This window comes from Pagrus pagrus (assembly GCF_965226575.1).
Source record: "Pagrus pagrus genome assembly, chromosome: 14".
Lineage (NCBI taxonomy): Eukaryota > Metazoa > Chordata > Actinopteri > Spariformes > Sparidae > Pagrus > Pagrus pagrus.
In genome coordinates this window covers 8,334,224-8,352,620 of record NC_140198.1, presented here as the reverse complement: position 1 = coordinate 8,352,620, position 18,397 = coordinate 8,334,224, and the positions used below count along the sequence as shown (strand labels likewise).

The window sequence follows — 18,397 nt, the reverse complement described above, 5'->3', positions numbered from 1 at the left end:
TGGGAGTGATGGGGGGGTGTTTTAGTTTTCCTTCAATGTGTGTTCTGTAGATTTCCCAGTCTGCTTTTCTGTAGTTGTATTTATTGTTTGGGGTGGCTTGTAGGTGGAAGGAGAAAGTGATGAGGACAGGTAGGTGGTCACTGCTGAGATGGTTTGTGGTGGAGAACTGGAGAAGTTTTGAGGCCAGGTCGGGGGTGCAGAGAATCAGGTCCAGGATGTCCGAGTTGCCTGTTGCAGGGGAGATGTAGGTGGGTCCGTTGGTGTTGATTACTGATAAATTGCTGTTGTTTAGAATCTGTTTGAGTGCATTTCCATTTGTGTTTGTTATATTGCAGAAGAAGTCGGTGTGTTTTGTATTGAAGTCTCCCATGATGAGGGTGTGGTCAGAGGTGGTGATGGCTTGAAACAGTTCTGCTGAAGGTCTTGTTCCAGGGGGGCAGTAGATACTGATGATTGTGATAAGATGGTGCAGGTGATTTTTCATTCTAATTGCGACATATTCATTTCCGTTGAGTTGTTGTGATGAGAGACCATAATCCATTTCACTGTATTCAATGTTTTTCCTGATTAAAATTGCTACTCCTCCTCCTTGTCTAGACTGTCTTTCTGTCCTGATGATGTTGTATCCGGGGATGTTGATGCGTGATTTGTTTGTTAAGATTGTTTCATTTGTTGATGCTGCAGAGATGTTCTTTTCATTTAGCAGTTGGATTAATTCCTCTTCCTTTCCTCTTATCCCTCTGATGTTTATATGGAGAAAAGTACTGATGGCCATTATGAAATAAATGTAACAGACAGAAGGCAAAAAGGCAGGTGTGTTATGTGTGGTTTGGGTAAGAATTTTCATGAAATGTAGTTTGTGTGGAAAACATGAAATCAACAGCATAAATGTAAGGAACAATGTAGACTAGCTGGTGAGTTTGGCTCCGCCCAGCATGTTGAGCGCAGCCCTTTTCAATTACGTCCGCATGTGTGCTTTATATGATGCAGGGACAGGCACGTTCAGCAGTTTTTCGAGCAGCACTCTGATCGACAACAATTTAATCATGAGCGGAAGAGGCAAAGGAGGAAAGGGACTCGGTAAAGGAGGCGCCAAGCGTCATCGTAAGGTTCTCCGTGATAACATCCAGGGAATCACCAAACCCGCCATCCGCCGTCTGGCTCGCCGTGGCGGTGTGAAGCGTATCTCCGGTCTGATCTATGAGGAGACCCGCGGTGTGCTGAAGGTGTTCCTGGAGAACGTGATCCGTGATGCCGTCACCTACACCGAGCACGCCAAGAGGAAGACAGTCACCGCCATGGATGTGGTGTACGCTCTGAAGAGACAGGGCCGCACCCTGTACGGCTTCGGCGGTTAAACTCATTCTGACCATCTGACAGTCAACACAAAGGCTCTTTTAAGAGCCACCCACTTCAACTAAAGAGTGTTGTTCCGTATTTAATTCAGTGTCATGTTGATCAGTGCTACATTGTTAAGGCTGGCAGCAGCGCGATGTAGTTTGTAGCTGTAACCCGGATATCAGTTGGCATGTTTGCACATCCGGCTTCCTCGTCAATGACTTTAGTCGATATATTATATACGTTTTATGCTACAACGTGAAATGTCCCAGATTTTAATGTCGTGTCCCGCGAGCACGTGAGGATGTAGAGGTTGTCGCAGAAATCAAACGTCATCACGCGGACACGCATCACTCGTCCGTTTTAACAGCACGACTTTCGTTACAAACTATTCTTACCCCAACTTGTAATTCGTAAACATGTATCAGTTTATAGAACACATGTATAGTAATGCCTAGCGGCGGTGACGTTCAAATCAAGCGACCGCAAGTCTTTACAGCCTGACATCAGCTTTTTACTTGATTTGATTTACACTTCCAAAATAAAAAAAAGAGGTGTTCACCTTATCTTTCTGAACAACGTGTATCAAACTTGTTTGCCACAGTTAGTTTTCTGTGATAATCAATATTTTAATTATGGACCTCAATGACAATACAAGTGACCACAACACACACACACCAAGAAAACAAGTCCCAACAATGGCCTTGTGATATGGGGGGAAATAAATGATAGTTTTACATTAAGTGGTTTAATACAGGAATGGTTTGTCTGCAGTAATAAAACACATTTGTTTGTTTACTGTGTCTTGTTGGTCCAAACTGAATGTCTTACTTCCTTAATTGATTAGGGATTGCATTGTAATGGGGCTGTTGGGTAATTGTTTATAATTTGTGAATCATGTATCTTTATGCACTAGTAAATTATTTGTTTTAACAAGTGGTAGGATTATAACAAAGGTATATACAGGCATGTAAGTACACTTAAAGTGTTGCGTTATTATCCACTTTTTCTTTGTTTTTAGAGTTTAGGTCAAGTAGGGACCAGAATACTTTGGGGCCAGGGGACATGACTGGCAACTTAAATGTTACATATGTAAACAAGCAAATTAAATACAAGTTTCTTCATAGGCAACACAATCAGCAAACGTACGTACTGAAAATAACTACTGCATGTTTTCTTTTTATCACGTTTATCTCCAATAAACCTTTAACTCTCCACTTTAGTCCTATTTCTAACAATCTGTCTCTGTCTATATAAAATTTACCACAGAATATCAATAAATTACCAACCTCTCATTTATTTTTTTCTCAGACCACACTGCTGATTTTAGGACAGTCGCTCTGGGTTGACGCATGCTCAGTCGTGATTAAAACAACAGCCAGTCATGTGCGAGCAACAACACACTACATTTGCATGAGCTACATATATAGGCGCGTCCTACACCCTGTCAGACGTATTGATCCAGAACGACTTGATCGATTGAAAATGCCTGGAGAACCTGGAAAGGCGCCCAAGAAGGGCTCAAAGAAGGCCGTGACAAAGGTCACGAAGTCCGGCAAGAAAAGGAGAAGAACCAGGAAGGAGAGCTACGCCATCTACGTGTACAAGGTGCTGAAGCAGGTCCACCCTGACACCGGCATTTCATCAAAGGCTATGGGCATCATGAACTCCTTCGTGAGCGACATCTTCGAGCGTATCGCCGGTGAAGCCTCCCGTCTGGCTCACTACAACAAGCGCTCCACCATCACCTCCAGGGAGATCCAGACCGCCGTCCGCTTGCTGCTCCCTGGTGAGCTGGCCAAGCACGCCGTGTCTGAGGGAACAAAGGCTGTGACAAAGTACACCAGCTCCAAGTAAATCTGCTGTTAACCAGCACAAAGGTCCTTCTCAGGGCCACCCACCTCTTCTAAAACGGCAACTATCCCGTATTTAGTAACGTTGTGGCGTTTACGGAGTTCATTATCATGTTCTATGAACTGAAAATTAACAATGAGCGTCTTCTATTTGTTGCAAATGAATCGTGTATGTATTTTGTGTAAACGAGCATTTGCAAAAATTAAACTGGCTCTTCAGGTCCAAATTCAACCAGTGAAAAGGCTTGACTTGGCCTGAAAGATGCAATACACCAATATTTATTGCAAAGTGACTTGTGCTGAGTCAATTAAGGGAACTTGGGACCATTTTAACATAAAGTAGGGGGTGTTTTCATTTAGCCCATTGAGTTTTGGTCCAAGGAAAAAGTTGGGCACCCCAGCTGTATAGTAGTAAAATCTCTACTTCCATGTGGTGTGTGTGTAAGGGGACCTGTATCACAAATTGTACTTGGATCACTCCTGTAGACGTGAGATGGCTGCTTCTGATTAAACTAAATATTTGCCTATAACCAATGAAGCCTTCATATGTGTTGAGTCTTCTGTGCAGCATTGACTTCCCTTGCTTTTGTAGTTTATTTGTATTTTGACATTTGTACTTATCTTGTTAACATGATCTGTTTATCCTCTTATAGTATGATGCTGCTAATGTTTGATGTTTTGCAGCCACCCTGTGGTCAATTTGAGTATCAACATGTCTTTATAATCACAGCTCCTTTTACACTCCCTCAAATCATGCCAGAACACTTCTTGTTGTTTTCTATTTTCTTTGTAGGAAACCACAACCGAACTAAGACTTGTATGTAGTGTCTTTGTTTGATAAAAGACAGCTGACTCTTGGGTTCTGACCTGACACATAAGGTGTGTAACATCAAATGCTGTTACAAGTCATTGCAAATGATGAGAAGAAAATCATTATCTACTAACCTCCATGCTAATGGTGAAAAATCAATTGAACTCTCGTAGTCCACAAAACATTTCTGGAGCATCACAGCAGAACAGAGCAAGAACATTCTCCAAAACAACTGAAGAAGCTGCTACAGAAGATGATTTGGGTCATCAGAAGCCCAAATTCAGCAAAGGGTATATGATTTTGAAATTGAAATAATCAATTTTCAACCCAAAAATACCTATAATCTTATATTTGGCTGTTCTATGTTTGTCTGATTGCATATATCATTAGTAAATTCCATAATTCAGTTGAATATATTTTGTAATGTGGGGATATTTTCTGTATATGAAAGGATGATAATCACATCAGCTGATGCACGGCCATTGCCAGTGGAAATAAAAGTTGAATAACAAGGAAGATTCAAATCGTCTGGTTGTGTGTAAAAACTCATTATTTCTTCGACACTGGTGCTGTAACCTTACAGTAATGTTCCTGCCTCGTCTCCACTATGGGAGGCAAATCACACAATGCAGGCTGATAGTCGACTTCATCCAGGGTCATCCATAAATCCCAATACCTCACTCACTCACTCACTCACTCACTCACTCATTCACTCAACACAACATAATATTCATTACTGGTCTGTGACAGTGTTGTAAAAAGTATCCAAAAGTCATTCATAAACATTGTGTTGAACAATTACTTTGTAAAAATAAAAAGTCCCCCATACGTAGAACTTCAAAAGTCTTAAAGCATCTGATAATGTATGCAAAAAATACAAGTCAAAGTAAATCATACATATTTTATATGCTCTACATATTGACTATCTAATGTGAAGTATAAAGTAGCAGAGAATGGAAAAACTCAAGTACAACTACCGTGAAATTGTACTATTGTACTGTACTTGAGTAAATGTAGGCTACTTAATAACATCCAATCACTGGTCTATGGGAATGTGAGATAATTGTTTTTGATTAACTAAATATTTGCCTATAACCTGAGAAGTCTTCATATGTGTTTATGACTTTAAAATTAAAGTGATAATTAATTTGAAACGCAAAAATAACTAATCTTATTCATTACGTTATTTGACCCTGTTTAGCCTCATTATAACAAAGAGTTCAGTTTCTGTATCTGCCTTTGTGTATTTGTAACTTTGATAAAAAACATAAAATGCATATTTCTGTGCTAGAATAGCCAATCGGCAACAGAAAGAGGACAAATGGTAATGGTAAAAAAATATATAAGAAAATATTTATATCACGTTCATAAGTGTTGTTATTAAGCATTTAGGGACTGACCCCTGTCCTCACAAACTTGAAGCAGATCTCTTTAGCAGAAGCAAAACATATTACTTTATTGAAATATCACAGACTTAACCTTTAATGTGTTGTTGTCAATCCCTTCGTGTTAAATTTAAAGTTTAGCGGAAAAGGGAAGTCTCTTTTCCAGCGGATCGGTCTGTGACAGTTCGCCTAACCGCCTGAGGCATCGGCATCGTTCGTGTGTTTACAAGCACAGAAAACTTCTCTTAATACTGCGAAATAAATCACACCACTGCGGTCATTTCACTTTTATCATATCCTCAGATGTTTCATCTCACTAGAACACCACTGTCACGTCTAATACAAAACTCTTTAAGCCATTTTTAGAGACGAAATGTGAAGAAAAGTCGCTGCGAGCTGCACAAAGCGACTGTGTATTAGAGAGGTTTGAAGCCTGCTGGAGATAAATAAACGACTTCTCGTCTCCAAACACGAAGTCGATATGAAGGGACGAACGTTTCCTCGCTGCAACAGGAACAATCGTGATCTGAAACGTTTGTTTTCTGTGAGTTTTATCCCCGAAATGTGGGAGAGAAAACACAAGTGTCTCCGGATGTGAGCGGCGCGGCGGCGCGGCTGTGTGTGTTGACTCTCCACGGTTCTCATGTGCTTTATAAGTTCCGCCTCCTGCCGTCAGTTCAGACAAACTCGGCAAACTACAGCAGAGATAAACATGGTTGAAGAAGCTCCAGCTCCAGCAGCGGCTCCGGCCCCAGCCAAAGCCCCGAAGAAGAAGGCGGCGGCTGCCCGCAAGCCGAAGGATGGACCTTCCCTCCCGAAAGAGATCAGCGCCGTCCTGGCTCAGTCCAGTGAGCGCAAGGGGATGTCGGCGGCGGCCATCAAGAAGGTGCTCGCTGACAAAGGCGTTGATGTGGTGAAATGCAACAAACGCATCAATATCTGTTTGGGCCGGCTGGTGAATCAAGGAACCGTGACTCAGCTCAAAGGTACAGGTGCGTCTGGCTCCTTCAAAGCAGCAAAGAAGGCCGAGGAGAAGAAGAAGCCCAAAGCCAAGGCAGTGGTCAAGAAGTCTCCAGCCAAAGCCAAACCCGCCGCTAAGAAACCAGCAGCGAAGAAGGCAGCTGCCAAGAAGCCCGCAGCCAAGAAACCAGCGGCTAAGAAACCAGCAGCGAAGAAGCCTGCAGCGAAAAAGGCGTCCCCTAAAAAGGTTGCCAAGAAAGCTGCACCGAAGAAGGCCACCCCGAAGAAGGTTGCCCCTAAAAGCAAGGCAAAGCCTGTGAAGAAGACCGCTGCGAAGAAGGCTGCACCGAAGAAGGCCAAGAAGTAAAGTCCTGAACCCCTCCTGCACCTAGTGCTCCAAAGGCTCTTTTAAGAGCCACCACAACTTCTACTGAAGAGTTTTCTATTCCAACACTGCAGTGGGTGAAAAGATACATGGTTTACAGATATTCACATGTATTTAGCAAAACCAGTTAAGTTCTTAGTAGGAAACACTCCCATTCACAATCCAGCTGCTGCAAATCAGAGCAGAAGTCAGTCATTTAAGCAGTTAATATTATATTTTTGGATATCCAACAATTCACATCCACTATACACTACTCAGAATTAGTTAGGGATATTTTATAGTTTCACTTGTCCACATTTTAATTTTGTGGATATTTTTGGCCCCCTAAACATAATGCAACAAATTTCATTTGACTTGATCATGTGTGCACCCATATATCTCACTACTAGTGGCGTATACTTGTGAGTATCTACAACTGTGTGCTTTCTAGTCATAATTGCAGTTGTAGATATTTGAAGCTTCATTTTTACTAGTCATTACAGGGTGAGTGGTGACATTTTGACCACTCACACTGTATTTTGGACATTTAAAGTTAAATTATGATACTATACTATCATCATATACTATTATGAAGTATAGGAATTCATTTTCATTTACAATATTTGAATCAGATCGTTTTTATCTATGTCAAATCTCAATCACATTGCCTCAGTGGGCTTTACAATGTGTACAGTGAACAACATCTTGTCCATAAACTTTTATCAAGAGAGGGAAAACTCTCCAAAACAAAGTCTTTAGTATTATTTTTACTTTATTTTTCTATTTCCTATTGTTTTGTTTCAGCGTTTCCCCCCTCTGTTTATTCCCCCTCTTAACAGACAAGTGAATTTCTCCAGTGAGGGATCGTTAAAGTTTTGTCGCACCTTATTAGACTCATTTATATTTATTTTTGATACATTTGCTTTCACACAGTTCTCTAATAGTTTCCCTTTTTGTTTGTTTCTCTTCAACAATGTGTCAGTGATGGATTTGGATTCTTGCAACATACTGTATTTATTCAGAAGTTTCTTTTTGTGCTGGTTTATCAAATTATGAGCGTCACCAGGAAAGGACTTTGGCAACATAATTGAGAATTATGTGTTGAATAATTGAATTACAGAATAAAAATATATTTAGCTTTTAGTTGTTTGTTTTTGTCAAATCAGCCACAAACCCTTTTTGTGTCTTCAGGGGTTAACAGCCGCTGTGGAGGAGCGCTTTACTGGCTAGTTTGAATTTCTTTTCTCCAATAGTTGATGAGCTAGAGCGCGCGCTCAGCTCTGGCTCGACCAATCAGCGCCGACATCGCTCCGGCGGGTCCTTTATAAAGCCGCTGTTCGCGCTGTGACAGTATTCATTCTTTACTGTTCTCACAGAGAAGACTGAGAAACTACAATGGCCAGGACCAAGCAGACAGCCCGTAAGTCCACCGGAGGAAAGGCTCCCAGGAAGCAGCTGGCCACCAAGGCTGCCCGTAAGAGCGCCCCAGCCACCGGCGGAGTGAAGAAGCCCCATCGTTACAGGCCCGGTACCGTGGCTCTGAGGGAGATCCGTCGTTATCAGAAATCCACCGAGCTCCTGATCCGCAAGCTGCCCTTCCAGCGCCTGGTCAGGGAGATCGCTCAGGACTTCAAGACCGACCTGCGCTTCCAGAGCTCCGCCGTCATGGCTCTGCAGGAGTCCAGCGAGGCTTACCTGGTCGGTCTGTTCGAGGACACCAACCTGTGCGCCATCCACGCCAAGAGGGTCACCATCATGCCCAAAGACATCCAGCTCGCCCGCCGCATCCGTGGAGAGAGAGCTTAAACTACCCTGACGCTTGTTTAACAACACAACGGCTCTTTTAAGAGCCACATACATGCACTTTAAGAGCAGTTTCCACCTTATCTAGTATGCAATCGCCGTGCAGTCACCACTGGTTAATATCAATGTACCATCTGTGACGGGTTTTGTAATATGTTTGCCCTTTAATCTAAATGTACCACTAGGCTTTACATTAATGAAAAGCAAGTCCAAACATGGTAGCCACAACCAAAATTACCTCATGAAAAGCCGGGCCAATAAAGTACGTTGTCTGTTGCTTTTTCAATGTCCGATAGCACTGGTCAGGGGCGCAACTACCTACTTTCTGAGGGGTATGCAGACATATTATAGGCGCCCCCCCCCCCCCCCACCACCCTTTTTTTTCTATTTTCTTCAATGTTTCACACACTTTTATTTTTCATATTTCAGCAGGTGATCAGTAACAACAAAAAACAATGTAATAACATGTAGCAGTGGGTCTGTATTGCAAATATGACATTATGGCATCTAAACAACAGTTTTTATATGTTTCAGTGTTACCACTACATTGTTACATGGCGTGCCCTTGCACTCGCCCATTTATCAAGAATGGCATCAAATGAAATAGACCGTGCCACACTGTTTTCAATTGAGATCACTGCTAATTGGGTCAGGCGATCATTGCTCATACTCGAACGAAGGTATGTTTTGATAAGCTTCAGCTTACTCTTTTGAAAGGTAACACTCTGAAGTTTTTCCCCAAACTGAAATAATCACTGTAAGTGCTACTACCATTGAGTAATCTAAGTTGGAACACACTGAAATAGAATGTTTTTATTCTCGCCTGAATTTTTTTTTTGCAATCAGATGCCTGCTCCTCCTCCTCGTCCTCCTCCTCCTCTTCCTCCTCCTTCCCATCATTATTCATACCTTTCATACATTTCCAAATGTTTTTAAATTAACTCAATAATATCTCATAAGAAACAAATCTCTATCTGTCACTAAATGAAATCATATTCCTGGCATCTAAATACTAAGTAACGTTTTGAAAGAATAAAGAACGTGTTTCAGTATCAGATCCTTCCTCCTCTCCTGTCTCTGTGCTGCTGTCCTCCTGCTGTGAGCCTGCACGTTAGAGGGAGGGGCTGCTTGTCTCAGTCAGCAGCGGTATACGAGAGTTTGCAAGGTATTAGATTTGTGACAAACTATAGGATTAACGATTAGATGACACACAGACAGCTTTCTTTTTAGCTTGTTTAACGTTAGCTGCTCTGCCCCGTGCTGCGACTGTGAATGCGGAGACGGAGCAGATTAAAATATCGTGCTCTACATGTTCACGTTAATGCATGTTGAACAGGTGTACTGATAAAGTTTTGGTAAAGGTTTTATTACACTTTACTAAATAGGAGCATTGACAGGAGCATCACTACAAACATGTTCCTTTATTTTTCTTGACATGATCTGTAATCAGTACACAGTTGCAACAAGACAACAGTAACCTGTCGTTTTACTAGTAGTAGCTTTAGCTAACCTGAATATTTACAAGCCTCCTCTTGATACACTGACATAACTTACCCACTGTCTTTCAACCACTTAGAAAAACTTTTTTTCATTCCCTCAAAATCTTTATCCTTCTCCCTCTTTCTGTTTTGTGCCCCCGAGAGCTTTCTCTTCTGCCTCTCCATCTCTGCCCCCCGTCTGTCATGTAAACAACACGATTCAAAATGGGAAAAAAAAAAAAAAAAAACGCGCTCCAGCGCGTGCTGGAACGGCTATAGTGTGTTGTGTGTGGGAGGGGGCGTGAGGAGGGGAGGTGAGGGAGCGGAGGGGCGCCTAATGACATGCCTCTCTGTTACTGATCATATCATTGATTTACACATGCACAAACAGCTGTTAAATACATAAAATGCCGACTCAAATTTTTTTTCCCCCCATCGCTTTGGCGCCCCCTCTAGCGCGGCGCCCCTATGCGCCGCATATAGTGCATACCCACTTTTTGCGCCACTGGCACTGGTCATATAGTTTACCACAATTTTATATAAAGCAAACTCCAGTAACCTAAATGTGTCCATCGTGGGACATTAATTACGTATAAACAGAACTTTTATCAAATAGTGCACCTTTTAGAGCTGAAAACATTAGTTTACTGCAGCTTTCCTATAGTGTCAACTTCTTTGGTATCTGCGGTTGTGTCAATTTTAACTAGCCTACTGAAGCAATTTTAAGGCTTTGAATTACACCGTGACTTTTATTTTCTTGATGTTTTGTTTAATGTATTTTAAATCCTTTTTGTGTAATCTTCCCATTTTAGCCTGCTTTCCCATTTCTTAACCTGTTTTAAAATGCCTTTAATGTAATTTTTATGCGCCTGTAAAGCACTTTGAGTTGCCTTGTGTCTGAATTGTGCTATACAAATAAACTTGCCTTTTATATAAGCGGTGAACAGAGCGGAGGAACGGTCTCTTTAGGTTGATGTGTTGGCCCTTAAAAGAGCCGTTGTGTTTGTTGAAATAGTTCGTATTTACTTCTTTGCCTTCTCGGTCTTCTTGGGCAGCAGGACGGCCTGGATGTTTGGCAGCACACCGCCCTGAGCGATAGTCACTCCGCCCAGCAGTTTGTTGAGCTCCTCGTCATTACGGACAGCCAGCTGCAGATGACGGGGGATGATCCTGGTCTTCTTGTTGTCGCGGGCAGCGTTTCCAGCCAGCTCCAGGATCTCAGCGGTCAGATACTCCAGCACAGCCGCCAGATAGACCGGAGCGCCGGCGCCGACACGCTGAGCATAGTTACCCTTCCTCAGCAGCCTGTGAACACGGCCGACCGGGAACTGGAGTCCGGCACGAGAAGAACGAGTCTTGGCCTTCGCCCTGGTCTTGCTTCCTTTGCCACGTCCAGACATGTTTGGTTATTGTTCTTCGAAGTAAGTCGAAAAGTATCTGAGAGTTGGTGAAACCCGCCTTTATATACTTAACACAGCTGCTCATTCATTGGCTAGACTGAACGTAAGTGCCATCGCCCAATCAGCGAAGAGCTCGCTCCAAGTTCCTGTGTGCTTCTGCTTTGTGAGCATGTAAGCTACAGTATGTTTATATTCCTTATGGGTGACACTTTACACAAGTTAAAACCTCACTAATATACCACATTACTCTTACTTAAGTTACAACAACATCTTAAACTGAAACGGATAAGGAGATTGTTGTGTGCTTATATAGGAAGAGGATAAGGGCCAATGTGATTTTTACTTATGACCTTTTTTCTCAAAATCATGTACTTGTGTGTGTAATTGCAAACGTGATATGTTCATATTACATATGATATTCATTCATGAGAGACCACATGACTCCATCACAGGTTGTAGAAGTGGATGCAGACAGGATGCAGATCTACAGCCGGTCCTCTGCTGTATGTCACAGCCAGTGCAGATGATAGTGTGACTTAGGGACCATAAATAAATTACCCTATTGGTTGTTTGATTTACACAAGAACAATGTTTCTTCATGCTGACTTGATGATATTAGTGAAAATATGACAATTAAAAAATATATAATAGACGAATTTCATGTAGCAAACTTATTTTGATTGTTAATGTGTTATTTATATTTTGCAAAAATATTTTTATAAGACAAAGGCTTTTTTACAGCCACAAATAGCTTCCTGGTCATTTGACCCATTGACTCAAATTCAATGCAGAAATGTCTTTGACGCTTTGTCCGCTTAATGAAGATATTTTTCTTTTATTGACATCATCAAATCAATGAAGAAAACAAGAACAGAAAAAATATGAACCTGGCATGTTTTACATGTTTATAGTTTATAGTATATAGATCTGCACATACTCCAATCAGAAAGCTGAGCCTTTAAAGACTCTCCACAAGGACATTAAGATTATAAAGTATTTTTAAAAATGTTTAATCTAAACATTAATGATGAATTATTATTATTATCTAAATCCAATAATTAGTTTCACCAGCAGAAGTTGGTGTCATCATTACTGCCCCACTGCATGGTGGGAATAAAGAGACTCTTGGTGAAGGTCAGAGGTCAGCAGAAGTTGTGGGTCAACAGGTCCCAGAGGCAGCAGCAGCACAGAGCAGCTGAACACGCTGCCAGGCACGATTTTTCAGCACCGCCGCCGCCACCACTGTCGCCACCACGATTCTGATCGACCAAGAACACTGACAGAGACAGAGAGAGAGAGAGAGCCAACGTCTTACATCAACGTTCATTAACTCTGGACAGAATCAACATTTATTTGCTGGTATTTTCAAATGTAGACTTGTATGAATTAGTATTAGTAAATAGATAGTAAATACAAGCAAAAAGTCTCAGCCCTGATTAGTTAAAACAGGCTGCTTTACATTTTTAAAACTTGCGAACACACGTCCACATTTATAAGCATATACATGTGACTTTTCATCGATCCATCAGAGTTACTTCCAGACTTAAGAAGATTACAACTAACATACAACTATCTAAACTAGCTTTCAACTGGCTCTATAGCTTTCAACTAGCGCAACTAGCTTTCAACTAGTTAACAACTGGCTCAACTAGCTTACAATTAGCTTTCAACTATCTAAACTAGGTTTCAACTAGCTCAACTAGCTTACAACTGGCTCAACTAGTACTCACTACTACTGTTATCACTAGTAATCACATTTCCATGTGCATTTCATTATTATTGCTGTAATACATCTTTATGTACTTTCACTCCTGTCAACCATCACTTATAATTGAATACATTGTGATCTCGTTGATCTGCTCTGTACATGCGACATCTATTGCACGTCTGTCCGTCCTGGGAGAGGGATCCCTCCTCTGTGGCTCTCCCTGAGGTTTCTTCCGCATTTTTTTTCCCTGTTAAAGGGGCCTTTTTTTGGGGGCAAGTTTTTCCTCACTCGAATCGAGGGTCGAAGGACAGAGGGTGTCGTCTCTGTACAGATTGTAAAGCCCTCTGAGGCAAACTGTGATTTGTGAATTTGGGCTATACAAATAAAACTTGATTTGATTTGATTTGATTTGATTTGACTAGCTCAACTAGCTTACAACTGGCTCAACTAGCTCAACTAGCTTTCACCTAGCTCAGCTAGCTTACAATAACTTTCAACCGGCTCATCTAACTAACATCTTGCTCAACTAAATTAAGATTTCCATACAACTAGCTGAGGCTCCTATGTGTGTGAAGTGAACACCAAACAAACAGACATCGATGTTGTGTCTTTGACCCACTTGTGTTTTTTGACGGCTCTCCATACATCTTCGGGTTGTCCCAGGTGTGGGGGGGCCCAGGAGGCCCGCTCTGGTACCCTTGGAACCCGGGCTGAGCCAGGTAGGGCCCTGGGGGCGCCATCTGCCCCGGCCCCATCGGCCCCATTGGTCCCTGATAGTAGGAAGGGTCTCCTACAGGTGACTGAGGGAAGGTCTGTGCAGGACACAGATATGGTTGTCATGGTGACATCGTGTCCAGACATTCAATACCAACTTTCTGTAACACATTTCAGTCAGTACTCAGCATACTGAGGTCCAATTAGACTTTGAAATACAGTAAAAATTACAGGAGATGTATTTGAACAGTTGGCTGGACTCAAGTTATGAAATACCCATAATTTTGTCAGTGTTGTCTGTATTTCCTCTCTGTCTAGGTATTATGTTTGAGAAGTTTTACAAACTAAACAAAAAGTGAAGGAAAATTCAAATAAATGTTTAAACGCTTGGTATTGCTACAATAACTTAGTGTTTAACGTTTATTTGTTTATTTTTCATTCATTTATTGGAGGTGTGCTCTGGCTGTAGCAATGCATGCTGGGTACCTGGTAAGGCGAGACAGGAAAGGCTGGAGGCTGAGGGTTGAAGGCTGCAGACAGAGAGAGAGAGAGCAAGAGGTCACGTGATCAGATCAACACAATGGTTCAACAGAGTAAAACTGACCAACTTGGCAAATAAAAGCCCCATTCACGCTGCCCCTTCAAGGCGGGTGTCATGGGCCGATACTCTGCCTCGCCATCTGTGTGAAAGTTACAGAGGTGGAATGAGGGGACAGTTTCGTTCCACCTCTGATCCGCCACCGGAGGTAGTCACAAAGCCGCAGCAGAGGTGAGATTACGTATGTGTGAATGGAAAAGCCAGCAGCAGGGAACAGGACTGGGTCGGTCCGATGGTGTTCACAGTCTGACAACTAAACAGATCCTTCACTCATCAAATGAAAGAGAAATGTCTAACCCACGACGCAACGTTACAGGACCCAACAACAGTAATGTGGCAGCAGGTCGTGTCGTCAGCATCTTATATGAGGGAAAAAATACTGCATTTTATACGTGGAAAAGCCTCGGTCATCCTGTTTGTACTACCGACTCCTCGTCACATTTCTGCCCGAACTACAGCGTCTGTCCCCGGCAGCAGAGCCAGGCAGCTCCCGCAGTTGAATGGCGGTGATTATGTTGTAATATTTTGATATTTTAAAAGTATTTAAAAACCTGAAGTTTCATGTTTCACAAAGAAGACACATTATTTTTATTTTCATTACTATTAACGAATGAAGGAACAAACCTGAGGGGAAGCCGGGAGCTGAGGGGCCGCTGTGGGGGTGAGGAATGTACGGAGGAGGCTGGTCACTCATCTGGATGGATGGATGGATCTGAGAGGGGGTAGGAGAAATATTTAAAAACTTCTATCTAACTGTCTAAATCATACAAGTAGAGGTGATGAAGTCACAAAGGTGCGTGTCATATCTCAGTGTAGCAGAGGGGCACTAGGACCATGCAGCACCCATCAGCTAATCAGGTGAAGCCACACAGTAATAAGCAGGCTGATGGACAGCAGGTGTAGAGGCTGCACTTCAGGCTCTGGTAAGCTTAACCTTTGGGTTTTTTCTCACTGTGTTTTGTATGCATTTTATTTTTTAATTGTTGGGTATGTTAGAGGTGCAAGCACCCTGAGGTATTGTACATTTTAATCATTAATAAGTGGATCTGCCATAAAAGAAGAGATGAAAAGAGATTACTGTCAGCTAATGTAGATTTAATCCAACATTGCAAGTTACTTTGTTTGTTTTCGGGCAAAGCACTGACTGCTGTTTTAGCATTATTCTAATATTAGGTATTTTAGTCACAGAGATCTTACTGTTTTTATTGTTTAGTGAAGATTGGTTGTCTGTCTCTTTGTGTTTCTGGACCAGTCACAGGTGTGGTCAGGGTGATGGGACTTCACTCACTTCTGATGGTGAAATGGTTTGTGGCTGCACATTTTTATTAGCGTGGCATTTCATTTTTTTTATTTATATGTTGTATTTTTCACAGGTCTGAAGATTGATCGTAACTAAAATCATGTGTAGTTCAGTTCTGTTTAAGTGACAGAAATCTCCAGTCAGGTGACTATTTAAAATCACGTTGAGGGTTTCCATATGACAACTCGTCACTCAGGGATCCCTCTAAACTGCCTACATACCAACTGTAATCTAATCTACTGGTTTCCATGACAGCCAGTATAGAAACAGACAGCTCTCTCTCTGTTTTTTCTGTTACACACACATTTTGTTTGTTCTGACAAAATGACCCACTTAACATATTTCCAGTTAAACCAGTCTGCTGCTTTAACTGTCTGCTCTCCGAGCTGTTAATGGCAAGTTTTTATAATTTTACTCATGTTAATTCTTTGACTGAAGCTCCAACGCACCTTACAGTGGAATTAAGCTACAGATTGTGTTGAAGAAATGACGCTATATGTTCCTTTTTAGGAGGTCAATGAATATCAAACATAAAAATGTACTCGTATATCCATAAAATAGCTTCAAAAGTTTGAATCTATATGGTCTTCAGTGATGAATACAGGTGACGTAACGGTTATTTTGAGGCTATGATGAAATTCTTTTTTAAAATGTTAGTTTTTTCAATGGAGTTTGGTCTGTGTGACATCTTGAACACATGAACATTTAATAGTCTCAAAATCATCTCATCATCCAAACACACACAACCCATTTAACATTTCATGTAAATCTCCCGATTGAGGCCAAAATTCCCCCTTAATTTTGCAGGATTAAAGGAACAGTTCACTTAAATAAACCTAGAATTAAGACATTCAGACGTGTGAGACCAGAAGCATCATTTTAAGGCTTTATCTTATCCAGTTAAAGATCAAATTCAACTTTTTAAAGTTAGGCTGACCATTATTAGATATTATCAAAGGAACAAATTATTTACAATAGCCTACTGAAATGTGCAGTGAGTGGATGTTTCGTTACCAGCACAATGCCAGACTCCGTTGATAACTCGTACAGTTTAATGTTGTCAGGCACACCAGTGAGCAGTTACAGCCGGAATAATAATATTCATGACATTTTACAAATCCAAAGTTTCAATTCTTTAATTCGGCTGACATCAGGTACTTCAACTCGTGTTGATTTTAATGATTTGAACACTTCTTGACAAGTTTCTTTGCAGAAATCACCATGGTGAGAATTCAGTGCGTAGACACATTACGGAGTTTTTAAAGACGGGGAATTTGTTTGAAAGAGTTGCTACTTTCCGAATTAATGATGGCCGGATTGAGCCCAAATGACACCCAAACAAGTCGGTAACTATTTAATGTTACACGAGCGGTTTGAAATTACTTTAAATGGAAGAAATTAGTAAACGGACGTTTTGTTCAGTGGAGTCTGGAATGTGTGAAAGAATCTTATCTTACCTTCCAGTTCAAGACCAACTTCAAAAATGTAACCGTGTAAACTTCCTCTCCTCTCGGTCCTGTCTCTCTCTGGTTAATTGACTTGTTGACCGGTTGACTGATGCATCGATTGAGCGCGAGGATACAGCTGTCAACAGCACGAGGACAGGGTGAGGTCAGAGGGACGCATCCCAACACTTTTGCTGAACCTCCTCCCTCCTTCTTTTCTTTGTCATTCTCACTTCTCTCTCCCCCTTCTTTTTTTTTCTTTTGATAATATAACTTCAGCTGCTGTTGTTGCATTATTTACACTTGTTACTTTATTAGTTGTATTTTTATTAGACCAATTAATTGGTTATTAATAACCTATAGCCAGACCAGTCCTGACCTCCCACCTGAACCCTGCAGGTGTTTTACTGTTATCTGATGAAGAAAATCAAACAGCCTCCAGAGTTTAGACTGAAACCACCAAGGTGACACCTTCAACCGTCTGTTGTCTGTCAATCGACTGATTAAGTAATTGTTCGAGCAGTACATGTATAAACTTTGGTAGTTTGATTTCTAAGAAAACATTTTATTTGTAAACTCTTCAAAAATCTTAATTTGTAACATAACTAAAGCTGTAAGTAAAAGCTGCAACTGCTTTTATTCTCTTTAATTGTATTGTTTTTGTGTGATTTTATTTGTATTTATTCATATTTACATCTTGTGTTTTGCCTTCTTGCTCTAACGTCTCTAGTCTGGGTTTCCTTCTGTTTGGCTTAAGTGAAGCGTTTATTCCTGAGTTTCCTGCTTCTGTTTTGTCTGTCAAAATGCTTTGTAAACTCTGTTTTTAAAGGTGCTATATACATAAAGTTGTTATTATAAAGTTGGGTTGTATTTGGGTTGTGTGAATTAAGTCTAACAATAAACATCACAGCAGGTAAGGCAGAAGGAAATTGTTACTGAGCTCTTCGGTAACCGAAGGCATTTTAATCCTGGTGAAACTAACTACAGGAGCATGCAGCCTCCTCAGGTGGGCGCTGGAGAGTTAAGGGGAGGCAAAGATACTGCAGGAGGTGATATCCACTTCCTGATGATATCATTATCTCTGATATCCAACCAGAATAAACGTCCATGAATCCACTTAGACATCATAGAAAAAGGACTGTTCAGAACCTGCCTTAGAATCTTCACGTTTTTAAGTTTTCGTCAGTATCAAAGTAATCCAGTGACAGTTATCTGTACATCCATGAGTACACTGTAAACT

At 41.3% G+C, this 18,397-nt stretch overlaps 6 protein-coding genes across 6 annotated transcripts; 4 read left to right on the top strand and 2 right to left on the bottom strand.

Annotated features, from left to right (window-relative positions):
- The first annotated feature begins 1,020 nt into the window (after positions 1–1,020).
- Positions 1,021–1,408, top strand: LOC311269220 (histone H4). The gene has a single exon (XM_084373252.1). The coding sequence runs from the start codon at positions 1,047–1,049 to the stop codon at positions 1,356–1,358; it is 312 nt and encodes a 103-aa protein (XP_084229378.1). The 5' UTR covers positions 1,021–1,046; the 3' UTR covers positions 1,359–1,408.
- Positions 1,409–2,798: 1,390 nt separating this feature from the next.
- Positions 2,799–4,500, top strand: LOC311269918 (histone H2B 3-like). The gene has a single exon (XM_084374470.1). The coding sequence runs from the start codon at positions 2,824–2,826 to the stop codon at positions 3,193–3,195; it is 372 nt and encodes a 123-aa protein (XP_084230596.1). The 5' UTR covers positions 2,799–2,823; the 3' UTR covers positions 3,196–4,500.
- A 967-nt stretch (positions 4,501–5,467) lies between these two features.
- On the top strand, positions 5,468–7,137 carry LOC311269090 (uncharacterized protein). The gene has a single exon (XM_084373071.1). It carries the CDS (start codon positions 6,031–6,033, stop codon positions 6,712–6,714), a length of 684 nt encoding a protein of 227 aa, XP_084229197.1. The 5' UTR covers positions 5,468–6,030; the 3' UTR covers positions 6,715–7,137.
- Positions 7,138–8,093: 956 nt separating this feature from the next.
- Positions 8,094–8,734, top strand: LOC311269218 (histone H3.2). Its single transcript, XM_084373250.1, has one exon. The coding sequence runs from the start codon at positions 8,107–8,109 to the stop codon at positions 8,515–8,517; it is 411 nt and encodes a 136-aa protein (XP_084229376.1). The 5' UTR covers positions 8,094–8,106; the 3' UTR covers positions 8,518–8,734.
- A 2,236-nt stretch (positions 8,735–10,970) lies between these two features.
- LOC311269204 (histone H2A-like) lies at positions 10,971–11,397 on the bottom strand. Its single transcript, XM_084373232.1, has one exon. The coding sequence runs from the start codon at positions 11,390–11,392 to the stop codon at positions 11,015–11,017; it is 378 nt and encodes a 125-aa protein (XP_084229358.1). The 5' UTR covers positions 11,393–11,397; the 3' UTR covers positions 10,971–11,014.
- Positions 11,398–12,208: 811 nt separating this feature from the next.
- LOC311269099 (uncharacterized protein) lies at positions 12,209–17,315 on the bottom strand. The gene is made up of 5 exons (XM_084373081.1): positions 17,170–17,315; positions 15,037–15,124; positions 14,301–14,344; positions 13,720–13,912; positions 12,209–12,668 (listed from the first exon to the last, which is right to left on the bottom strand). Exons 2-5 carry the CDS (start codon positions 15,104–15,106, stop codon positions 12,535–12,537), a joined length of 441 nt encoding a protein of 146 aa, XP_084229207.1. The 5' UTR covers positions 15,107–15,124; positions 17,170–17,315; the 3' UTR covers positions 12,209–12,534.
- Positions 17,316–18,397: the final 1,082 nt, after the last annotated feature.

Bases quoted from the DNA above. Each gene is read 5' to 3' on its own strand.
- LOC311269220 (XM_084373252.1), top strand. From the start codon at position 1,047: ATGAGCGGAAGAGGCAAAGGAGGAAAGGGACTCGGTAAAGGAGGCGCC.
- LOC311269918 (XM_084374470.1), top strand. From the start codon at position 2,824: ATGCCTGGAGAACCTGGAAAGGCGCCCAAGAAGGGCTCAAAGAAGGCC.
- LOC311269090 (XM_084373071.1), top strand. From the start codon at position 6,031: ATGTGCTTTATAAGTTCCGCCTCCTGCCGTCAGTTCAGACAAACTCGG.
- LOC311269218 (XM_084373250.1), top strand. From the start codon at position 8,107: ATGGCCAGGACCAAGCAGACAGCCCGTAAGTCCACCGGAGGAAAGGCT.
- LOC311269204 (XM_084373232.1), bottom strand. From the start codon at position 11,392: ATGTCTGGACGTGGCAAAGGAAGCAAGACCAGGGCGAAGGCCAAGACT.
- LOC311269099 (XM_084373081.1), bottom strand. From the start codon at position 15,106: ATGAGTGACCAGCCTCCTCCGTACATTCCTCACCCCCACAGCGGCCCC. The intron at 13,913-14,300 runs GTACCCAGCATG...TGTCCTGCACAG, and splicing joins TTCCTGTCTCGCCTTACCAG to ACCTTCCCTCAGTCACCTGT. The intron at 12,669-13,719 runs GTGGGTCAAAGA...TGTCTCTGTCAG, and splicing joins AGAGCCGTCAAAAAACACAA to TGTTCTTGGTCGATCAGAAT.